General features: G+C 48.5%; 1 protein-coding gene across 4 annotated transcripts in view; it reads right to left on the bottom strand.

Moving 5' to 3' along the window:
• Positions 1-9,105: 9,105 nt before the first annotated feature.
• Positions 9,106-18,299, bottom strand: part of UBOX5 (U-box domain containing 5) — a 45,495-nt gene continuing 36,301 nt past the window's right edge. For 3 of the 4 annotated variants that reach the window (XM_061126734.1, XM_061126732.1, XM_061126733.1), the window contains exons 2-5: positions 18,154-18,248; positions 15,802-16,984; positions 12,317-12,478; positions 9,106-9,837 (exon numbers count right to left, since the gene is read on the bottom strand). In XM_061126734.1, coding sequence (XP_060982717.1) covers positions 9,629-9,837; positions 12,317-12,478; positions 15,802-16,984; positions 18,154-18,207 — 1,608 coding nt within the window. In that variant the 5' untranslated portion in view covers positions 18,208-18,248 and the 3' untranslated portion in view covers positions 9,106-9,628. The remainder of the gene's footprint in view (positions 9,838-12,316; positions 12,479-15,801; positions 16,985-18,153; positions 18,249-18,299) is intronic. The other variant, XM_061126736.1, reaches the window with a different exon arrangement.

Genomic DNA, 18,299 nt, shown 5'->3' with positions numbered 1-18,299 from the left:
AACTTATTTAGGGTTCAAGGTTGAAGGCTGGGGTTCAGGGATGTCAACTGGGAATTCCTTACTCCCTTCTTGCAGCTACTTTATGTCTGGGCGTCCCTCCTTATGGCAAGGGAGGCAGCCACAGAATGGGTCCTCTCCTCCAAGCCTCTGCTTTCCCAGGGAGGAGAAACTTTTCTGTCCACCTTCTGCACTAAACAGGGAAAATGCCTAAAGAGGGGTGATCGAGAGCAACGAGCAGTTACTGCAGGCTGACTGTGTTCCCAGCACTACCACTGTAAGCTGTGTAACAATGTCAGGAGATACATTTATCACCATTTTATTGATGCAGAAACTGAGGCCTAAATGGCTCGAGCGATTTCCTGAAGTGACACAGCCAGCGAGGATCAGGACCCCAATGCCAGAGCACCCTGAGGGAGGGTGTCCCCACTCCTGTGCCTTTCAAAGCTCTGATGGGTTATCCCAGGTTGTGATTTGCTGTTTTGTTGGGAAGAGGGAACGCCAGGAGCTCCTACACATCATGTCCTAAATGTGTTAATCTGATGCTGTCCTAACTTGCTTCAAAATAGCATGAGAAGGGTGAATTAGGTGAGGGTAAGAAGACTTCCCCGGAGAAGGCAATGCACCCCACTCCAGTACTCTTGCCTGGAAAAGCCCATGGATGGAGGAGCCTGGTAGGCTGCGGTCCATGGGGTCGCGAAGAGTCGGACACGACTGAGCAACTTCACTTTCACTTTTCACTTTTATGCATTGGAGAAAGAAATGGCAACCCACTCCAGTGTTCCTGCCTGGAGAATCCCAGGGATGGGGTTGCACAGAGTCGGACACGACTGAAGTGACTTAGCAGTAGCAGCAAGAAGGCTTCCCAGGTGGTGCTAGTGGTAAAGAACCTGCCTGCCAGTTCTGGAGACTGAGATTCAGGTTTGTTCCCTGGGTCAGGTTTGATCCTTGGGCATTGCAACCCACTCTGGTATTCTTGCCTGGAGAATCCCATGCACAGAGTAGTCTGATGGGCTACAGTCCATAGAGTTTCAAAGAGTCGGACATGACTGAAGCAATTTAGCACACACGAAAGTAAGAAGAAGCAAGACTAACCGTGAATCGAGAGTTGTTGAAATTGAGTGATGGATACATCAGAGTTGATTATACTAATCTGTATTTTTGTATGTATGTGGAATTTTCCGTAATAAAAAGGTTTTGTTTTTTAAGTGTCAGCCCCACCTTTTTAGGCCCTGTGGTAAAATATGACAAAATATCTAAGAGTTGTAAGTTAAGCTAACAAAATGTTAAATTAAACATGTTCTGTCCCCCTACCTTGACAAATACATGTTCACAGTGATCTGAAACCCACCTTCAAGTAGCAGAACCTGGCAACCTGGGGGGCTGGTCTCTCCCTGCAGCTTTGTTCTGTTCCGCATCGCCAGGACAGGCACACAGGTGGACATTCTGGGCTCTGCCTGTGGGCCTCACAAATTACCTCCTCTCTCCTCTATGCAGGCACATTTGTGCACCCGAGGTGCAGTCCACCTGGGCCACAGACCCAGAGAAGAGGACACTTGCAGTAGTAGATGGTCACAGGAAAGTTAGGCAGGGCATTCCAGGCCAAAACCTGCAATGCACAGATTCTGGCTGGGCATATCCCCTGGTCTTATCCTAAGGAGATCTAGAGATGGGCTTCTAAAGATTTCTCTTGTCTGGGTCTTAGGCATTACTGGTCCTTTGAATTTCCAGAGCCCTGCCCTCAGTAGACACATGGCTCCAATGACTCAGCTGCTTCCTCTTCACCTGCCTTAGGACACGAGGGTCCAGACCAGGATACAAACACCCATTTCACTGCCTTCTGCCCCTTCCTGACCAATCCTACCTGTCCCTCATGTTCTTGAGAGTCACATGTCCACTCCTTAGGCTATAGACTGAAAAGCTCCCTCAGTCTGCAGCCAACAGAAAGGGTAACGCCTTAAAAGAAAATCAGGATGAAGGGACTTCCCTGGTGGTCCAGGGCTAAGACTCCACCCTCCCGGTGCATGGGACCTGGGTTTGATCCCTGGTCAGGGAACTAGATCCTGCATGCCACAACCAAGCTCCTGAGTGCCACAACTAAGACCTGCCACAGCCAAATAATAAATAAATATTTTAAAAAAATCAGGATGCTATTATGACAGGTCAATGGAGGCCATCCCTCAAAATCCACATTTTTCTGAAATCAGTACCAGAGTCCCATCTGCCCTTGACCTTAGCGGAACCGACGCTTCTTGCAGGTCTATGCGCTGCCCTACAGAGACATCCCCTAACCATGTGTTTCGCCGTCTCTTTCCCCACTAGACAGTGTTCCTTTCCCCAGTGTGTCCCCGGGACCCTGTGTCTGGCCCTACCCTGGCTCTTCAGCAAATGGCCGATCTAGTGTGCCAGCCAGCCCAGGGGTGTCGTGGTCCTCCGTCTGCACTGGCTCCCGTGGTCAAGTACAAAGTATTCGCACAGGACTGTTTCCAGGCTTTCCCCTCCCCTCTCTGCTGAGAGGATTCTGGCTTTGTCCTCCTGGGCTCTCCCTCTTCTTCCCCAGCTCGCTCTGCAGCCACTGTCTAGGATGTTGTGGTTGTTCTGGTTCTTGCTGCTGTGACAAAGCCTGCATGACGCAGTGCCCCAGATGACCACCGTTTCATTATGCTGGTGGATTCTGAAGGTCAGGAGTCCCAGTAGGGCACAGCAAGGACACCTCTTCTCTGCCCACAATGTGTGGTGTCCCCACTGGAAAGAATGAATGGTTTGGGGCTGGATTCATCTGGAGACGCCTTCATGGACATGCCTGGGCTGAGATGACTCAGAGGCTGGACTAGGTTGGGACTACAGACTGGAGTGCCTGCTTGCCTATGGCCTCTCTGTGTGGCTTCTCACGCCTGGTAGCCTTGGGATAGTTGGACTTTTTACTTGGTGGCTCAAGGCTTCAAGAGTGAGTGTTTCAACAAACAAAGCAGAGAGACAGCCTCAGAAATCACTTAGGGTCACTGCTGCCACATTCCGTGGGCTGCAGCAGCCACAAGCCTGTCCACAGGGTCAAGAGAAGGAACAAAGAGCTCTTTTGGGTGGACGCATGCTGAATAATTGGCAACCCATCATTTGAAATCATCCCAGTGGTATGAAGTCAGGAGGCAAGTCTGGAGACTATGGTCTGGAATAGACCTTTCCAAGAAGCACTGAAAAGAGATATGGAAGCAGGAGCCCAAAGTTCTGCGGGAGGGAAATGGGAGGGTAACAGGGGGATTTGAAGAAGAGTTGCTGACTGACATCACACATCATGTGAAACCGCATTTTGGCAACTGAATCTCTAATTTTGCTCCAGACCGAGCCTCGTGGGCCATGGCTTTCAGGCCTCAAACAGACCAAGCTTGAACAGATCCAGCCAGCCCACCCAAACCTGCCCAGGGGTTTCTTGAGTTGAGGAAACTTTCAGGAGCCGAGACACCATCATTTCCGTTGTCTCATTACAGGTCAATCTGCCGAGGCTGCCTGGCGCAGAAGTGCGTGCCCCGGCATCTCATTTCCCCCTGTGTTCAAGCTTCCTCTCCCCCTCCTCGTTCCCAGGGGCCAGATCCCCTCAAGCCTGATCTCATTCTTGGGGTGGGAGGGAGAGGAAGGCAGGTGAGAGGGGCTCTCTCTGGGGGATCCTGGTCTCTGAGACAGGCTAATTACAGACTTCCTAATTAATGAGCTGTGGGGTTGCATTTCATCAGCTGAGTCACGGCTGATGTCTGGGCCTGGGCCCGAGGGGAGACTAGGAGGAATCATGGGAAGGGGAGGCTAGCCTGTGTCTCTGCCTCCCCCATGCTAATTCTCTAGCCCCTCTCTTTTCAAACCCAGTTCTTCTTACCAGTTTAGAGGGTCTCAGGCAGAGGGTGTCCCTACTCCCACCTCTGCTTACTGATATTTCCCTAGTACTGTCCCCCAGTCTGTCCATCCCTTATGCCTGCCCACCCCACCAGGACCACATAGGTTACCACATTGATTACTGTTTCCCAATCACCCAGTTTCTCTTTTAAACTGGATCTCGCTCAGCCACATACATCTCACAACAGGATTGGCTGTCTGTACCATGGCAGCCACATCTCAGGATCCTAGCACCCACTGTGCTTGGCACAGCGAGCTAGAGACCATTCCTGAGCCTCTCTCCCATCTGTCTCCTTGCTCCTTCCCACCCCCTCCTCTTTCAGTATCTGTACTTTTCCATTAACATTTCAACCAGGAGATGTATCCATTTACATGAATTTAACGCTGCTGAGACTGAGACTTTATGGGGACGGGAGGAGAATTCTCTTATTTTGGGGCCTAGAGGTGTAATATTTTTGAATTTTCAAAAGCTGTGCTGTAGCTTGGTCATGGGTTGTTATTCCATACTTTTTTATGCCTTTAGTTCTGGGTCTCATGATGAACTTGGGCCAAAGCGGATAGGCTTCTCTAGGTTGTGGAGTTGGATGGTCTCCCACCAGATCAGTGTTGGCAGTGCCCCTGTGCCTTGCACGAGGTTCCCATTCAATGGAGGGATCCTTAGAGGCTCTGTGGTGACAATATTCAGGCCACCTCTGTAGAGGGGACCTGAGTCTGCTCTTTCTCAGCCTCTACTACCTACAGAACATCACTGGGGTTAAGTTGGTGACCTTAGAGTCAATGAGATGAGTTCTTCATGAAACTAGGCCTCAGCTTCCTCCTTTTACTAAGAGTTGTGAGGATTAAATGAGATAAAACATATGAAGCACTCAGCATGATGCCCAGAACAGGCGTGCTCAATAACTGAAACTTTCTAAAAGACTTTTGAACGCAAAGGTCTTTGTTTGTTTGTTTGCATACCTGGGTGGGCTTCACAGTCTATAACCTCTTAGAGAACACATGCAGAATCCTGTGTGTATAAACCGCTTGTTCCTGGGCCTACCTTCTGGAACTGCTATCCCCTCCCACGGGGGAATGTGGCTCTAAGCCCACAGGCATCAGTCCTGGCTGCTCAGGCTGCCGGTGGTTGGGGCTGGAATTGTTCTCTTCATTTTTTGCCAAGGAATCTTTGGGCTGGAATCCTATAGGTGGAATGGCAGGTCAGAGGGATCATGTGTTTGTATCTTTGTTAGACATTTCCCTCCATTTCCACAGCCTCTTGCTTTCCCTTGAATACTGCTTGCATTCCCACAGCCTCAATAGCAGATTGGGGTCAAATTTTGAGATTTGTGTCAATCTGCTAAACAAGAAATGGTATTTCAGGCTTTTCTAAAAATTTCATCATATTATGAGCAAGGTTGAGCATCTTTTGACATGCTTAAAAGGTCATTTGCATTTCTTGGTGTGTCTTTCTTGTATTTAGAAGCTATATATTGGTTTAGCTTGTAATTTATGTTCTTACTTTGCTAATAGTGGACTTCTTTTTCTATATATGTTGTTTTAATTTTTTATGTAGTCAAATTCATCAGTCTTTCCCTTTATGATACGTGGATTCTGAAATCAGGAGTTGTTCTCATTTTCAGGTTTACAGGAATTTCCTCATTTTCCATTTTCTTCTAGTTCTTAGATGATTTCCTTCTTCCAGTGACTCTGGCACCACTCACTGAAAGACACCCACCCCCCTCAATTTCCATATGCATTTGAGCCTGTTTCTAGATTTTTATTAAATGTTTCATTTGTTTGTCTGTATATTCTTTAGTTTTCCCAACCCCCAACTCAAACTGTTCATTTTAAAGTTTTTTTTTTGTTGTTGTTATTCTGGCCTGTTCTTCAAAATGATCTTTATAATAAGAATAGCGTGGGACTTCCCTGGTAGGGCCGTGGATAGGAATCTGCCTGCCAGTGCAGGGGACATGGGTTCGATCCCTGGTCCAGGAAGATTCCACATGCCATGGGGCATGTGTGCCACAGCTACAGAGCCCGAGTTCTAGGGCCCTAGAGCTGCAACTGCTGAGCCTGCGTGCTGAAACTACCGAAGCCAATGTGCTTAGAGCCTGTGCTCTGCAACAGGAGAAACCACTGCAATGAAAAGCCCATGAACCACAGCTAGAGAAAGCTGACACACAGCAACAAAGGCTCAACGCAACCAAAAAAAAAAAAAAAAGAAGAATGTGTATGACAAGGGCAAGTGTCCCTTAAATAAGGTTAAGGGAGAAAACAGACAACAGAACCACACAGTATATACATGTGTGTCTTTTTCCTTATAGAAAAATAGTGGAAGGGAAAGAGCCAGGAGAGCCTTGTTTGAGTGGTTATCTTTCAGTAATATGGCTATGGGTAGCATTATCTTCTTACTGATGCAAACCTTAATGGAAAAACTCTGCCAACCGCCACACGGCTGTCTCACCCTCCTTCCCCCTCACCTCCCCCCTGTGCCACTCTGGAGACCTTGTCACAGCTCGGGGCCACAGCATCTCTTTGTAAAGGAGGGCACACATTACCGCCCAGAGGAGCCCAGGGTTATAGCCTCTGCCAGATCTGGGGGTGGGGTGGTAGGGAAGGTTCAGGCATACCCGATTCCCCACCCCACTGTCCTGTTCTCCATTAAAAGCTCTACACCCCGTGTTCCTTATTGCCCAGGAGGCTGATTCTTAAGGGGTAAGGGAACACCAAGGGCCATTCTCACCAAGTTCCTACTCCGGCCCAGCAATGTACAATAGAACTTTCTTTGGTGGTGGAATGTTGTTTTCTGCGCTGTCCAACAGGGTGCCACTAGCACATGTGACTATTAAGTACTTCAAATATGGCTGGTATGACTTTTTAAATTTATTTTTAATTAATTTAAATAGCCACTCTACTGGCCAGTGCCTCTTTGGCCAATTCCCAACCCAGCCACTCCCCTTCCAACCTAGAGCTGGAAGGAAAGAGCCTGCCTGTGTAGGTGGACTGAGAGGCCAGGCAGGCTGGTGGAGGCTGGAGAGAGGGCTGGAGAAGGGGGCCAGCACACCAGCAGCCTGCCCAGCAGCACAATACTGCAGGTGGGAGGTGAGCAGGAGCCTGGCAGCCTGGCAGGCAGCTTCCTCCAGGGGCAGGTCTCTTTGTCTGTAGACCTACTTACAGCAACCCAGGCAGCATTGTTTCCTGGGGAATGGAAAAGCACCCAGCAGCTGAGCGGCCTCAGGCTGGAGACTCACAGGAGGAAGCAGGACGGAAGAGGGGCTGGGGGAGCCCATCTGGCCCCAGGACCCAGACGCCACCTGGAGGTGGGGTACCCTGGGTACAGAGCTCATCTCGGCGATTTGGTTTTCCTACTTCTACTTCAGGAGTGTGAGGCCCTCCCTTCTGTTTGGGGCTGGAGGACGATGGCAGAGCGGGCATGAGTGAGGGCAGAGTAGCCAAGGACTGGGACCTGGGGGCCCCAAGGAGGACGCCAGGATGTGGGGCAAGATCTCACGCTGCACTTTTGAGGGTGATTTGGCGATCAGTCGCTGGGGCTGTTTCCTGCCCTCAAAGGGCCCAGGGTTGCATGTCCTCCAAATGGACTTTGTGTTGAGAAAATGCTACCGAAAAGGAGAACTGTGCCCCCACAGAACCTGTGGTCAGGCGAGAGGGCAGAGGGGTCACATCAAGGCTTGGAAGTTCTGAGTCTCAGTCAGTAGAGTCCAGCTCCTTGAGTTTGTTGGTTAGCTGCTTTGTGCCTGGCCCCAGGCTCTGGTGAGAAACGAACTACCCTTTGAGTCTGGTTGGCAGCGAGAAGGTATCCTCATTTTCTGGGGGAGAGAAACTCGGTGTGTTTCTGGCAAGGGTGGTGAAAAGAACACTTCATTCTGGGGGACTCCGTGAGATATAAATGGATGCATCTCCAAGGATATGGATGTGTCTCCACCCGTCCATCACAGGGGCTCCCATGCCCAGTTTCCCCCTAGAGCTCCTTGGGGAGCAGAAGTGTGTTCAAAATGCAGATCACCAGCACCCCTGCAGGAGGGGAGGCAACACTGCCCTCATCTGGGCATTCTGCGCTTTATGCTGACCCCTGCTGGAGCCTCCTCAGGCTCTCAGGTTGGGAGAGACAGGACAAACCCCAGAGGGAAGGCCTCCCAGCAGTGAACTTGCTCTTGGGGAACTAGGCTGTTAGTTCCCCAAGGCAGTGCTTTTGCTACAAAGGGTGGAGCTTCTCCTAGAACACAAGCACACAGGAAGATAAGGGAGGAATCTGGAGTGTTTCAGACATTTAAAGCCAAAGGACACACAGGCGCTTCACCAGCCAAGAGGCAAGTCCACCAATGTAGACCCTGGAGTCTCACAGAGTCATGTGAGGGGTCAAGGGAAGTGTCACCAGCAGGCAGAAGGGAGGGTGGGATTGCCTCTCTGCAGCCACCTTTGTGGACATACACACCTTAAAAATACATTCTGTAACCCCAACCCCATCTCTCTGAAGTCTTAGATACGGAGTCCAAGAATGGAATTTTTATAAGCTTCCTCCTTCCCCGTTAGTCTAAGAATTATAGTTCTCTCCGCCCTGTGTGCAAAGCACAGAAGCTAGTGAGAACGCGGGCCTCCTCCCCTGGGGGTCCCCCTAGAACAAAGGGGAGGCAGCAGGCCTGTGGGAGTTGGGGAGGTCAAGACCCTGAGTGACTTGAGAGACCCCCCACGCCTGTCCACAGGTGCTCGTGATGAAATCTCAAATACAAAATAAGAAGCATCGCTTCTCGGCTCCTCCTTCCCCAACATACACAGAAGGGAACAGAGAATAGCACACTGTATTTCCTCACTGATATTCTTCCATGACTGGGACCTACTCCATACAGTAAACAGTTGTAGGAATATGTAGTTTCCATAAAACAAAATTTTGAATGGAAAAAAAAAGATGCAGTCTATAAACAAGTATCTTTCCTGAAATAGGCCCCACACAGAAAAGGTACCTCCCCTCTCAGAGGGCAGTGCAGCTCTGGCAATGCGCAGCTGAGCCAGGGTCACCCGCTGAGGGGGCTGCTCAGCCCTCTCCATCAGCATGCATGTCCACCCACAGACCCTCCTGCATCAGAGGCACCTGTCCCTCAGGTCACTGACCCACATTACAGTCCAACAGGGTTGCAGTGACTGCTCACGGCTGCCCTGGGACAGTCCCACTCTGTGTGGGTGCAGTGGGGGACAGGAGTATGACAACACAGATGAGAGGAAGTCCACGGCAGACGTCAACCATCGCTTTATTAAGGCTCAGAGTGGTTTGCCAGTCAGAGGGGCTGAGTCATTCACTCCACAGATCCTCGCCGTGTTCTACTTGTGGGTGACACTGACAGTGGAAGTTCTCTCTGAGAGCCAGAGCCACACTCACATCCGCCTTGGAGGATGAGAGGTGTGTGCAGAGTGTGGCTCAGTGTGGGACTGGCTCTAGCAGACCCTGGGCTCTGGCAGGGGTGCTGGCAGGGAGGCACTGGGGGGCAGGGACATGTCCCCCATCCCTCCCAGCCCAAACTATGGCTTTGTTATCCTATTGCCACGTGAGTGGGTGCAGAGGGCCCCTTCCCCACCCCTCACTCCGCAGGCCCACGTGCTACACTGTGGGAGGAGACAAAGGGGAAGCCCTGGAGAAAGCAGAGCCCCCCCCAACCCCATGCCTGGGACCAGGCCAGACCTCAGGAGCTCTGAGCCCCCCAGTCACTCCTCCTCAGCTCCCCCCAGCGATGGGTCTCCTCAGGTTGAGGCTGTTCACTCAGAAGTGAACCCGCAGAACGTCCTGGCTGGCGAACGGCTGCTGGCAGGCTGTGCAAGTCACGGCCGGGGAGCGCTGCTTCTCGCCCAGGCAGGGCCGGCACAGGAGGTGGCCACAGGGAAGCTGGTATGCAGACTCCCTTCTGAAGTAGGGGGAGAACACTCTTTTGCAGGATGTGCATTCAGGGCCCAGGCTGCTCCCAGACTGCTCTGGTGAATCAGGGGGGAAAATAGACCAGGGTTAGGGAAAGTGGTCCCCGGTACAGACTCTATCTGGGAGGCAGGGCATGTGCCTGGAGTAGAATAAGAAGCTTCTCTACCCTGCACCCCTGCAGCAGCCTGGCTTCCTCCCTCCCTAGGTCACCCCTGACTGATCAGGGAGGAGAAGGTTCTAGGGAGCCCAAGAGTCTGGGGAGCCTCCTCTCGATCATCAGTGATCCAAGAAATGCTCAAGAAAAGCTGGCTTTCGAGGGCTGCTGGGCAGCACTGGGCCCTGCCTGCGGCTCTCCAGCAAGATGGACTTTCCCCTGGATAGGCTGCCAAGGTCAGAGCAAGGCACATGCTCACGCTGACAATCCTGATAAACTGCAAGAAAGGTGAGATGTGACAAGCAGAGGAAAAAGCAAAATATGGTGTGATAAACCCAGGCTGAGCAGGTTAAGAGGGGACAGAGGTCACCAGAGGGGCAGGGCTGAGGTCTGTCTGTGGCAGACCTGCCTGCTGAACCTGGCCCTGCGTCACTGTAGCCCTGGAGCCCAGCCGCTCCCCTCCCAACCCGTCCATCAACCCACTTCTTGTGCTTCAGGCTCTCCCCTTCATGCTTCCCACAAGGTTTCCTGCATGAAGGCCACAGTGGGCAGGTTCTGCCACTCCTCCTCCCCAAGCTATAACTGCCGCTCTCCCTTCTCTCATGGTCCTTGCCTAGGGTTGCTGCTCTCTCTCCATCAATCCACCCCCACCTGGAGAGGGCAATTATGGCCTCTTGGGTGAAGAGCCCTAAGAATGAAAGGGAGCCAGCCATGCATGAGTGAAAGAGACACCAAGGACAGAGAGAGGCAGGTCCATTAAAGAAACAGAAAAGACAGGTTTGATGCGAAAGAGTACGGCTTCGAGAGTATGGCAGAAGAACATGCAAGACCTCACAGGCCATTGAATTTATTCCAAGTTCAATGGCTTCGAGAGTATAGCAGAAGAACATGCAAGACCTCACAGGCCGTTGAACTTATTCCAAGTTCAACAGGATATCTTGGAAGAATTCTAAGAAGTGGAATACCATGACCTGGCTGACATTCTAAGAAGATCCTGAAGGCTCCTGTAAGAGGATGGGCAGGGTAAGGGTGACTGCAGAGGAGCAGCAGAGGCTGCTACGGGAATCTGGGGGAGCAGTGCAGGAGCCAGGGCCAAGGTGGCAGCAAGAGTGATGGAGCAGAGAGGACCTCCCTGAGATCTACTTTGGAGGAGTGTAAAAAGGACTTGATGATGAACAGAATGTCAGGAATGTTGATGGAAACCAAGGATGACCTCCCATGTTATGGGCTTGACCACGGGGTAGAAGATGCTTGCTCTTTACCAGTGATTGCATAATGGGGGGCTTTGGAGGACAATCTTTGGAGGCATCAGCAATTCTGAGATATTCACTTGAGATATCCATGAGTTTCCCCTATAGGGGTGCCAAGTAGCTGTAAGGGAGGTCAGGGTCTGAGTTCCAAGAAGAGGCAGGAGCTATACGTGAACATGGGCAGTCACTGGCCAAGTGGGCTCTCACATGAGTGGTACAGAGTATAGCAAAGGGGGTCCAAGACCAGAGTCTGGAAGAGAACAAAGAATCAGCAATGGAAACTGAAGAGACACTGTTGAAAATTGGAGAAAAAGAGCATAACATCTGGAAGGCCAAGACAGAAGATGTTTCAGGAAGGAAGGAGAGGTTAGCCACAATAAGTGCTGCCAAGAAGGTTAAGTGACCATCGAATCTGGGGTCATGGAAATTGCTGGTCACCTGGATGAGACAGGTTCTGGGAATGATCAGGATGGAAACATAATCAGAGAAACTGGGAGGTGGGGACAAGAGGCAGAAAAGGTAAGTTGGCCTGGGATCCAGGCAATGAGAACAGACGCACTTTAGACAGGCAGGAGGAAGAAAGTGTACACCTTATCATTAGCCCTGCCAGATTTCACCTTGTAAAAAACACCCCAGGTTCTCTCACTTTGTATCCTGACTGAGTCTATCGTCCACTGTGGTCCCAAGTTCATTTTAGGCAAAACTTGGCTCAGTAAGCTACCACTGTTCTAAGATGCTGCTTAATAGGGAGGGATGAAGATGACATACTCAACTAGAAATCACTCTCCACATTTACATAAAGTTACCACAGATGTCAGATGGGAGACAGACTACATTTAAAAAAACAAGCAAAAAGGAGAAACAAACAAATGTCCTCAGGACAGAGTAATTAACATTAGATCTTACCAAAATCACCAAGCCCCAACACCGGAGAATTACTAAGAATTAACTAAAGAAAGCCTTTCCTGTGAAGAGTTACACTTCATAGGCAACCCCTCAATTCCCTCTAGAAAAGGAAAGGCCTGGGTGTTGGAACTAGGGGAGCCTGGGTGTGGAGGTCCACAGAGCCCCACAGGTATGGCCCCACATTCTGTTCAAGGGTCTGAGGAGATGCACAGGGCCCCTTCTTACCCGAGCTGGTGCCGGGCCTCCAGGAAGTATTGTTCCCTCTTGTGCTGAGGTGCTGGAGCTGTCCCTTGGTCAGCCGAGCTGTGAAGGAGGGCATGGAGCCAAGGGTTGATGTCAAGGCAATTTCCAAGCTTTGTGACAGTTTTTGCTCATGGGACACTGGGCCTGTTAAGAGATACACAGACCACAATATCAAGAGAGAGTTCTGGCAAAAGAGAAAACCGAAACACAAAGTCCTCTGAAGACCACAACATAGTGTTTCTTCTTCTTCTTTTTCAAACATTCTCATTTTATTAACTTATTTATTTGTCTTTAGCCAAGTCACACAGCATGAGGAATCTCAGTTCCTCGACCAGGGATAGAAATGTGAGCCCTGCAGTGCAAGTGTGGAGTCCTAACCACCAGACTGCCAGGGAAGTCCCACAGAATGGTACTTTTAACTTCAAATAGACACAAACATAAAGAAAGTCCTCCCTAGTTTCCACTAATAGACTGTGATAACAGGATACCAGGAGGTAAAGCCCTGGGGTTCCTGGCAGTTCTTACCCATCTCACATTGCTTTCAGGATTCCTGGGCTCTCGGCCAGCTTTCCTCCTCCTGTACAAATTATCGGGCAGGCCTGGGCCACCTAGTGGCGCACCTGCAGAACTGCACCCTACTTTCTGAAGGCGTCCCTACCTGCCAAGAAGTAACTGGGGCAAGCAAACGCCCAGCCTTGTACCCCTGGCTCCTTGCCCCACTCCCTCCTCCACAGCCTTAGTCTACTCGTTCCCCGTTCCCGTCTGCTAGTTCCTCAGCTCTGCAGGGCAGGGCCACTGGCCTGCACTCTCTCGGTGTTCGTATCTTCTCGCCTCCTTACTAAAGCAAAGCAGTTATTACCGAGTGGAATAATGAAGTCCTCTCTACCCATTTCACTATCTAGAGGGCCTTCTCTGGATGTGGGCTAAGGGTGAAGGCAACAGGGGATGGGGACAGCTGCCCAAAAAAGAACCCAGAGATTTGCCAGGATTCCCCAAAGTGGTACCCTAAAAGTACCCCAAAGCAGGAAGTGGAATGTTTGTTCTACAGTATGCAGGATATAGGGTATCAGCCTGAGGCCTTGAAGGAGCACTAGTCAGCGTGCTCCTGTGTCACCAACAGATCTCTTGAGGCTAACACCAATGGAGACCTCCACAAACATCAAGGTCTAAGTGCCTTTCTCTTCATCTTGCCCCATTGCACTTCAGATGCTTCCAGAAGTTTCTGGGGGTCTTGTTTACTAAAATTTACAAAGTCAGAGAAGACACAGATGTAATCTTTAAGTTACTATCTGTATAAGCCTTTTAGACTAAGACAGGAACTTAAAGAATGGTAAAATCTAAACGGACTAGTTTCCATAAGGAAAAAAAAAAGTTGTCAGAGCTTTCTCCAAAAGCACCAAGCACTGACAATCACAGGGGAATTTTACCAACATGCAAAGTGTAAATGATTCTAAAACTATTAAGTTGTTCCAGAGTTTAGAAAAGGAGGATTTCCTAATTCTTACGGAATAAATCATCAAAACCAAAACCTGACCAAAAATGGTGTGCACTTGTGAACACACACCCAACTGCAGTTCAATCTTATTAATGAATGCAAAAATCCTAAATAAAAACAATAGCAAACAGAACCAAGCAGTACACTAAGAGAAGCATGAGCAAATGAAATTTCTTACAGGAATATAATAATAGTTCAATATTAAGAAGCCTACTAGTATACTTTACTGCATTATCGTTGTTGTTCAGTCACTAAGTCGTGTCCAACTCTTTGCGACCCCATGGACTGCAGCACGCCAGGCTTCCCTGTCCTTCACTATCTTCCAGAATTTGCTCAAACTTATGTCCATTGAGTCAGTGATGCCATCCAACCGTCTCATCCTCTGTTACCCTCTTCTTCTCCTGCCCTCAATTTTTCCCAGCATCAGGATCTTTTCCAAGGAGCTGGCTCTTTGCATCAGGCCAAAGGATTGGAACTTGAGCTTCAGCCTCAGTTCTTCCAGTGAATATTCAGGGTTGATTTCCTTTAGGATTGACTGGTTTGATCTCCTTGCTGTCCAAGGGATTCAAAAAAGTCTTCTCCAGCATCACAATTTGAAAGCATCAATTCCTCAACACTCAGCTTTCTTTATGGTCCAACTCTCACATCCATACATGACTACTGAAAAAACTATAGCTGTGACTATATGGATCTTTGTTGGCAAAGTGATGCCTCTGCTTTTTAATATGCTGTCAAGGTCTGTCATAGCTTTTCTTCCAAGGAGCAAGAATCTTTTAATTTTATAACTGCAGTCACTGTCCACAGTGATTCTGGAGCCCAAGAAGATAAAATTTGCCACTATTTCCACTTTTTCCCCCTTAATAGATATGCAAATATGCCATGAAATGATGGAACCAGATGCCATGAAATTAGTTTTTTGAATGTTGAGTTTTAAGTCAGCTTTTCACTGTCTTCTTTTACCTTCATCAAGAGGCTCTTTAGTTCTTTACTTTCTGCCATTAGAGTGATATCATCTGCCTATCTGAAGTTGAAGATTTCTCCTGGCAATCTTGATTCTAGCTAGGTGACACAGTGGAAAAGAATTCACAGGCCAATGCAGGAGACACAGGAGATGTGGGTTTGACCCCTGGGTCAGGAAGATCCTTTGGAGTAGGAAATCACAACCTACTCCAGTATTCTTGCCTGGAAAATTCCATGGTCAGGGGAGCCTGGTGGGCTACAGTCCATTGGGCTGCAAAGAGTCAGACTTGACTGAGCATGTACAAGGATGTGAGTAAGAATGTGGCACAAAATCAATCACTTTACTGCATTAAAAGATCTAATGATGAAAAAAAAAAAGATCTAATGATGAAAAATCATAATATCATCTCTATATTGAAAAGGCATCAGACAAAAAAAATGCATCAGACAAAATTCAATCTTGGGTAAAAACAATGAATAAAATAGGAATCATTGGTGTGGGAAAGTGCCTGAAGCCCCCAATGAACCCCACCTCCTGCTACTCATATCCTTTAAATGTGAAGTGGATTCAGTAACTTGCTTCCTACAGAATACAATAAAAGTGATGTCACTCTGTGATTAGCTTCTACAAGACTGACTTCCACTTATTTGCACATGCTTGTTTGCTGCCCTTGAGAAGCCCATGTGGCACGGAATTGAGGGCAGAATCCAGCCACCAGACAAAAAGGAAGTGAAGCCCGTAGTGCAACAGTTCAGCAAGGAACTTAATCCTTCCCTTGAGATGGCTGCAGCCCTGTCAACACTTTGATAGCAGCCTTGAGAGACCCTAAAGCAGACAATCCAGCTAAGCGATGCCTGGATCCCTGAGGGAGAAGCTATAATAAACGTGTGATTCTTTAAGCTAGTAAGTTTTGGTATAATTTAAGCTGGCAAAGCACAAAACAAAGTGCCAGGGCCAAGGGTCCCCCAGGAGGAAAGACAACAAGGGGCTTAGACATAGGACAGGGGTTACCTGTTGAACAATCCATGAGCTCACTGGCAGCTTTCATTTTCTTAGCAGTGTGCTCTGAGGTAGAGGGTGAGACCAGAAGGCTTGTGGTAGAAAAACAGGAAGCATTTAAGCCAAGGCTACTGTCTGGGCCATGTTCGGCCTGCTCCATCTTCCTTTTCCGAGAGGGCAGAGCAACGGAAGAAGGGGCCACTGCCAATGCAGTCTGTGCTCTCCCGAGCAGCTGGCAGCCAGGGATGGAGTGCTGGAGCAGGAAATGGTCGATCCGCGCCTTCAAGGAAGGGTGAGGCAAGGGCTGGGAGTGTGGAGTAAAGGCTACTCCTGTGAAAGGGTCACTGGGCACTCGGCCCCATGTGGCTTCACTGCGGTTACACTTCTCCAGCGTGCTCTGGTCAATGACCTTGCCTGAGGGCAGTAGCATGGGGAAAGGCATGATCTCCAGGGTGATGGGATCTAAGAACTCTTCAGGTATATCCCGAATTACCTCAGCCAGCTCCTGTAGGCTAGAGGGGGCCTGCTGGCCCTCAGACTGGCCCCCAGAATCACAGTCACTCTCCATGGGCAACGCTGGAGCCTGTAAAGACAAGTCCTGAGGGAGACTCTCTGAGGCAACCAGCAGGACACTGTCTATTACTTCCTGAGAGCAGGTTTTGGCTGGCTGACCCCATACCTCTAACCGCTTGATACAAGGGATACCACCACCTGTCACATGGGTGATACAGATCTTGAGATGGGCCACGTGACTAAGAGAAAGAGACCCTTTATTCCAGAGTTCTTGGGCCACAACAGCAGGGGAGGGGAGTGTGGCTTCCATTGGGCCAAAAGGTGGCCTGGCCTTGAAGCCCCTGTGGCTAAACACCACCTGGCTCTGGTTTTTCAACAAGACTTTGCCCACCAAAGTGAATGCTTCCTTGTCCGGAATGGATGGCTCATCTAGGGTCCGGCACTCAGGGGTATTCCAAGATGCTCTGCTGGATAAGGCAGATGTGTACATTTCCAGGCCAGTGACATTCTGGCCTCCCCCAGCTGAGAGATCTATGTTAATCCTACAGATTTCCACATTGAAGGGAAAGGAAACTGTCACATAGACCGGTGGCTTAATGAAATACTCTGTCCTAAAACCATGACTTCTCTTTGTGAGGTCTTCAGAGATGAGATTTTCTACTTCATAGCCATCAGCTGATATCTAGATTTAATGACAAAAATGAGACACATTGATTTGATGAGCTCTAAATCAAGGTGAGTTTTCAAGACCTTGTCACTTCTAGTAAAACTCTAAAGAAAATCTGAAGTTCCTCATTTGAAATTTCCTCTATTATATCAAATTTTCCTTTTCTTTTTTTCTTTTTTTGGCATGCATCCAAGATCAAATGAAAGGCTGAAGGCAACTGTGTCCCTAAATACTGCCCATCCTTAAAAAATGAGCAACAAAACTCTGCCTAACCAACCAAAATTGCTTCAAAATAACGTCTCTATGAAAAAGCCGCAGATATACAAGCTTTTTTAACCTTATTTTTAAATTTCAGAGGATGAAAATGTACAGATTTAGGGGGAAATGAAGATGTTCACTGAAGTTTCCAATTTTGTATTTGGACTCTATCGATTATAACAGTTTCCCCAGGAAGGCACAAAAAAAGGAACTTCTTGTAAATCTCTGAATGATGAAACCTGGTGAAAAAAAAGTCTGCATAGGAACAAGGACCACAAAAGACTATGGGAAATTTAAAACAGTGAATGTGAGACTATGAGTAGCTTTTTCTCCCTCTTAATATTTCCAATACTTGTCATAACCAATGGAAATTTTAAGGTATCATTGTCTGAAGGAGTCAGCTTAATAATCTGGGAACCTGAAATAGTGTGCTGCATGCAGAAATTCCAAACCGGGGAGAAGTTCAATTCTACCCTGGGAGTTTCCTTACTCCCTGCTCTGGACTGTGGAAACATACCCTCCTTTGCACAAAAGGGGAGGCAGCTTAATTCAAACAATAAAGCATCAGGAATCCATATAACAAATTTAAGCCATTATTTCTAGCATGAGAAGTTAGCAAGAACAGCAGTGAGAGAATTTCTACCTTCACTCTGACCTTGAGTGAAATTAAAATTTATCATCAATGATAAACTGATGAAAACTGGAGAGAAAAGAACCCTCCACAAAATGAGTCACAACTCAGCTGTCTGACTTTAGAGGTGCAGCCTGACCCATGCTTACCTAAATATCATCTGGTAGACTCTAAAACAATGAGGGTGAAAGCACATTAAGCCTGAACTGTCTACATACACAAGTAAGGAAATGGGGGAAAACATGAAAAATAGATGTCATTTATTTATTTATGTGTATATACTTGCTCTGTTTACCTTGTTGCAGTAAATTCTTGGTCTGAACTGTGGGAGACAAAGATTTATTACCATCTTTATGGCTGAGAGGATAGCTTCCAAGCATCAGAAATAGCCTTAAATGAAAAAAGAAAACTTAGTATTAGACAAGTTAAAATTCAAATCTA

This window comes from Dama dama, chromosome 23 (assembly GCF_033118175.1).
Source record: "Dama dama isolate Ldn47 chromosome 23, ASM3311817v1, whole genome shotgun sequence".
Taxonomy (NCBI): Eukaryota; Metazoa; Chordata; class Mammalia; order Artiodactyla; family Cervidae; genus Dama; species Dama dama.
Note: the sequence above shows the minus strand (reverse complement) of the source record. Positions and strands in the feature narration are given on the sequence as shown.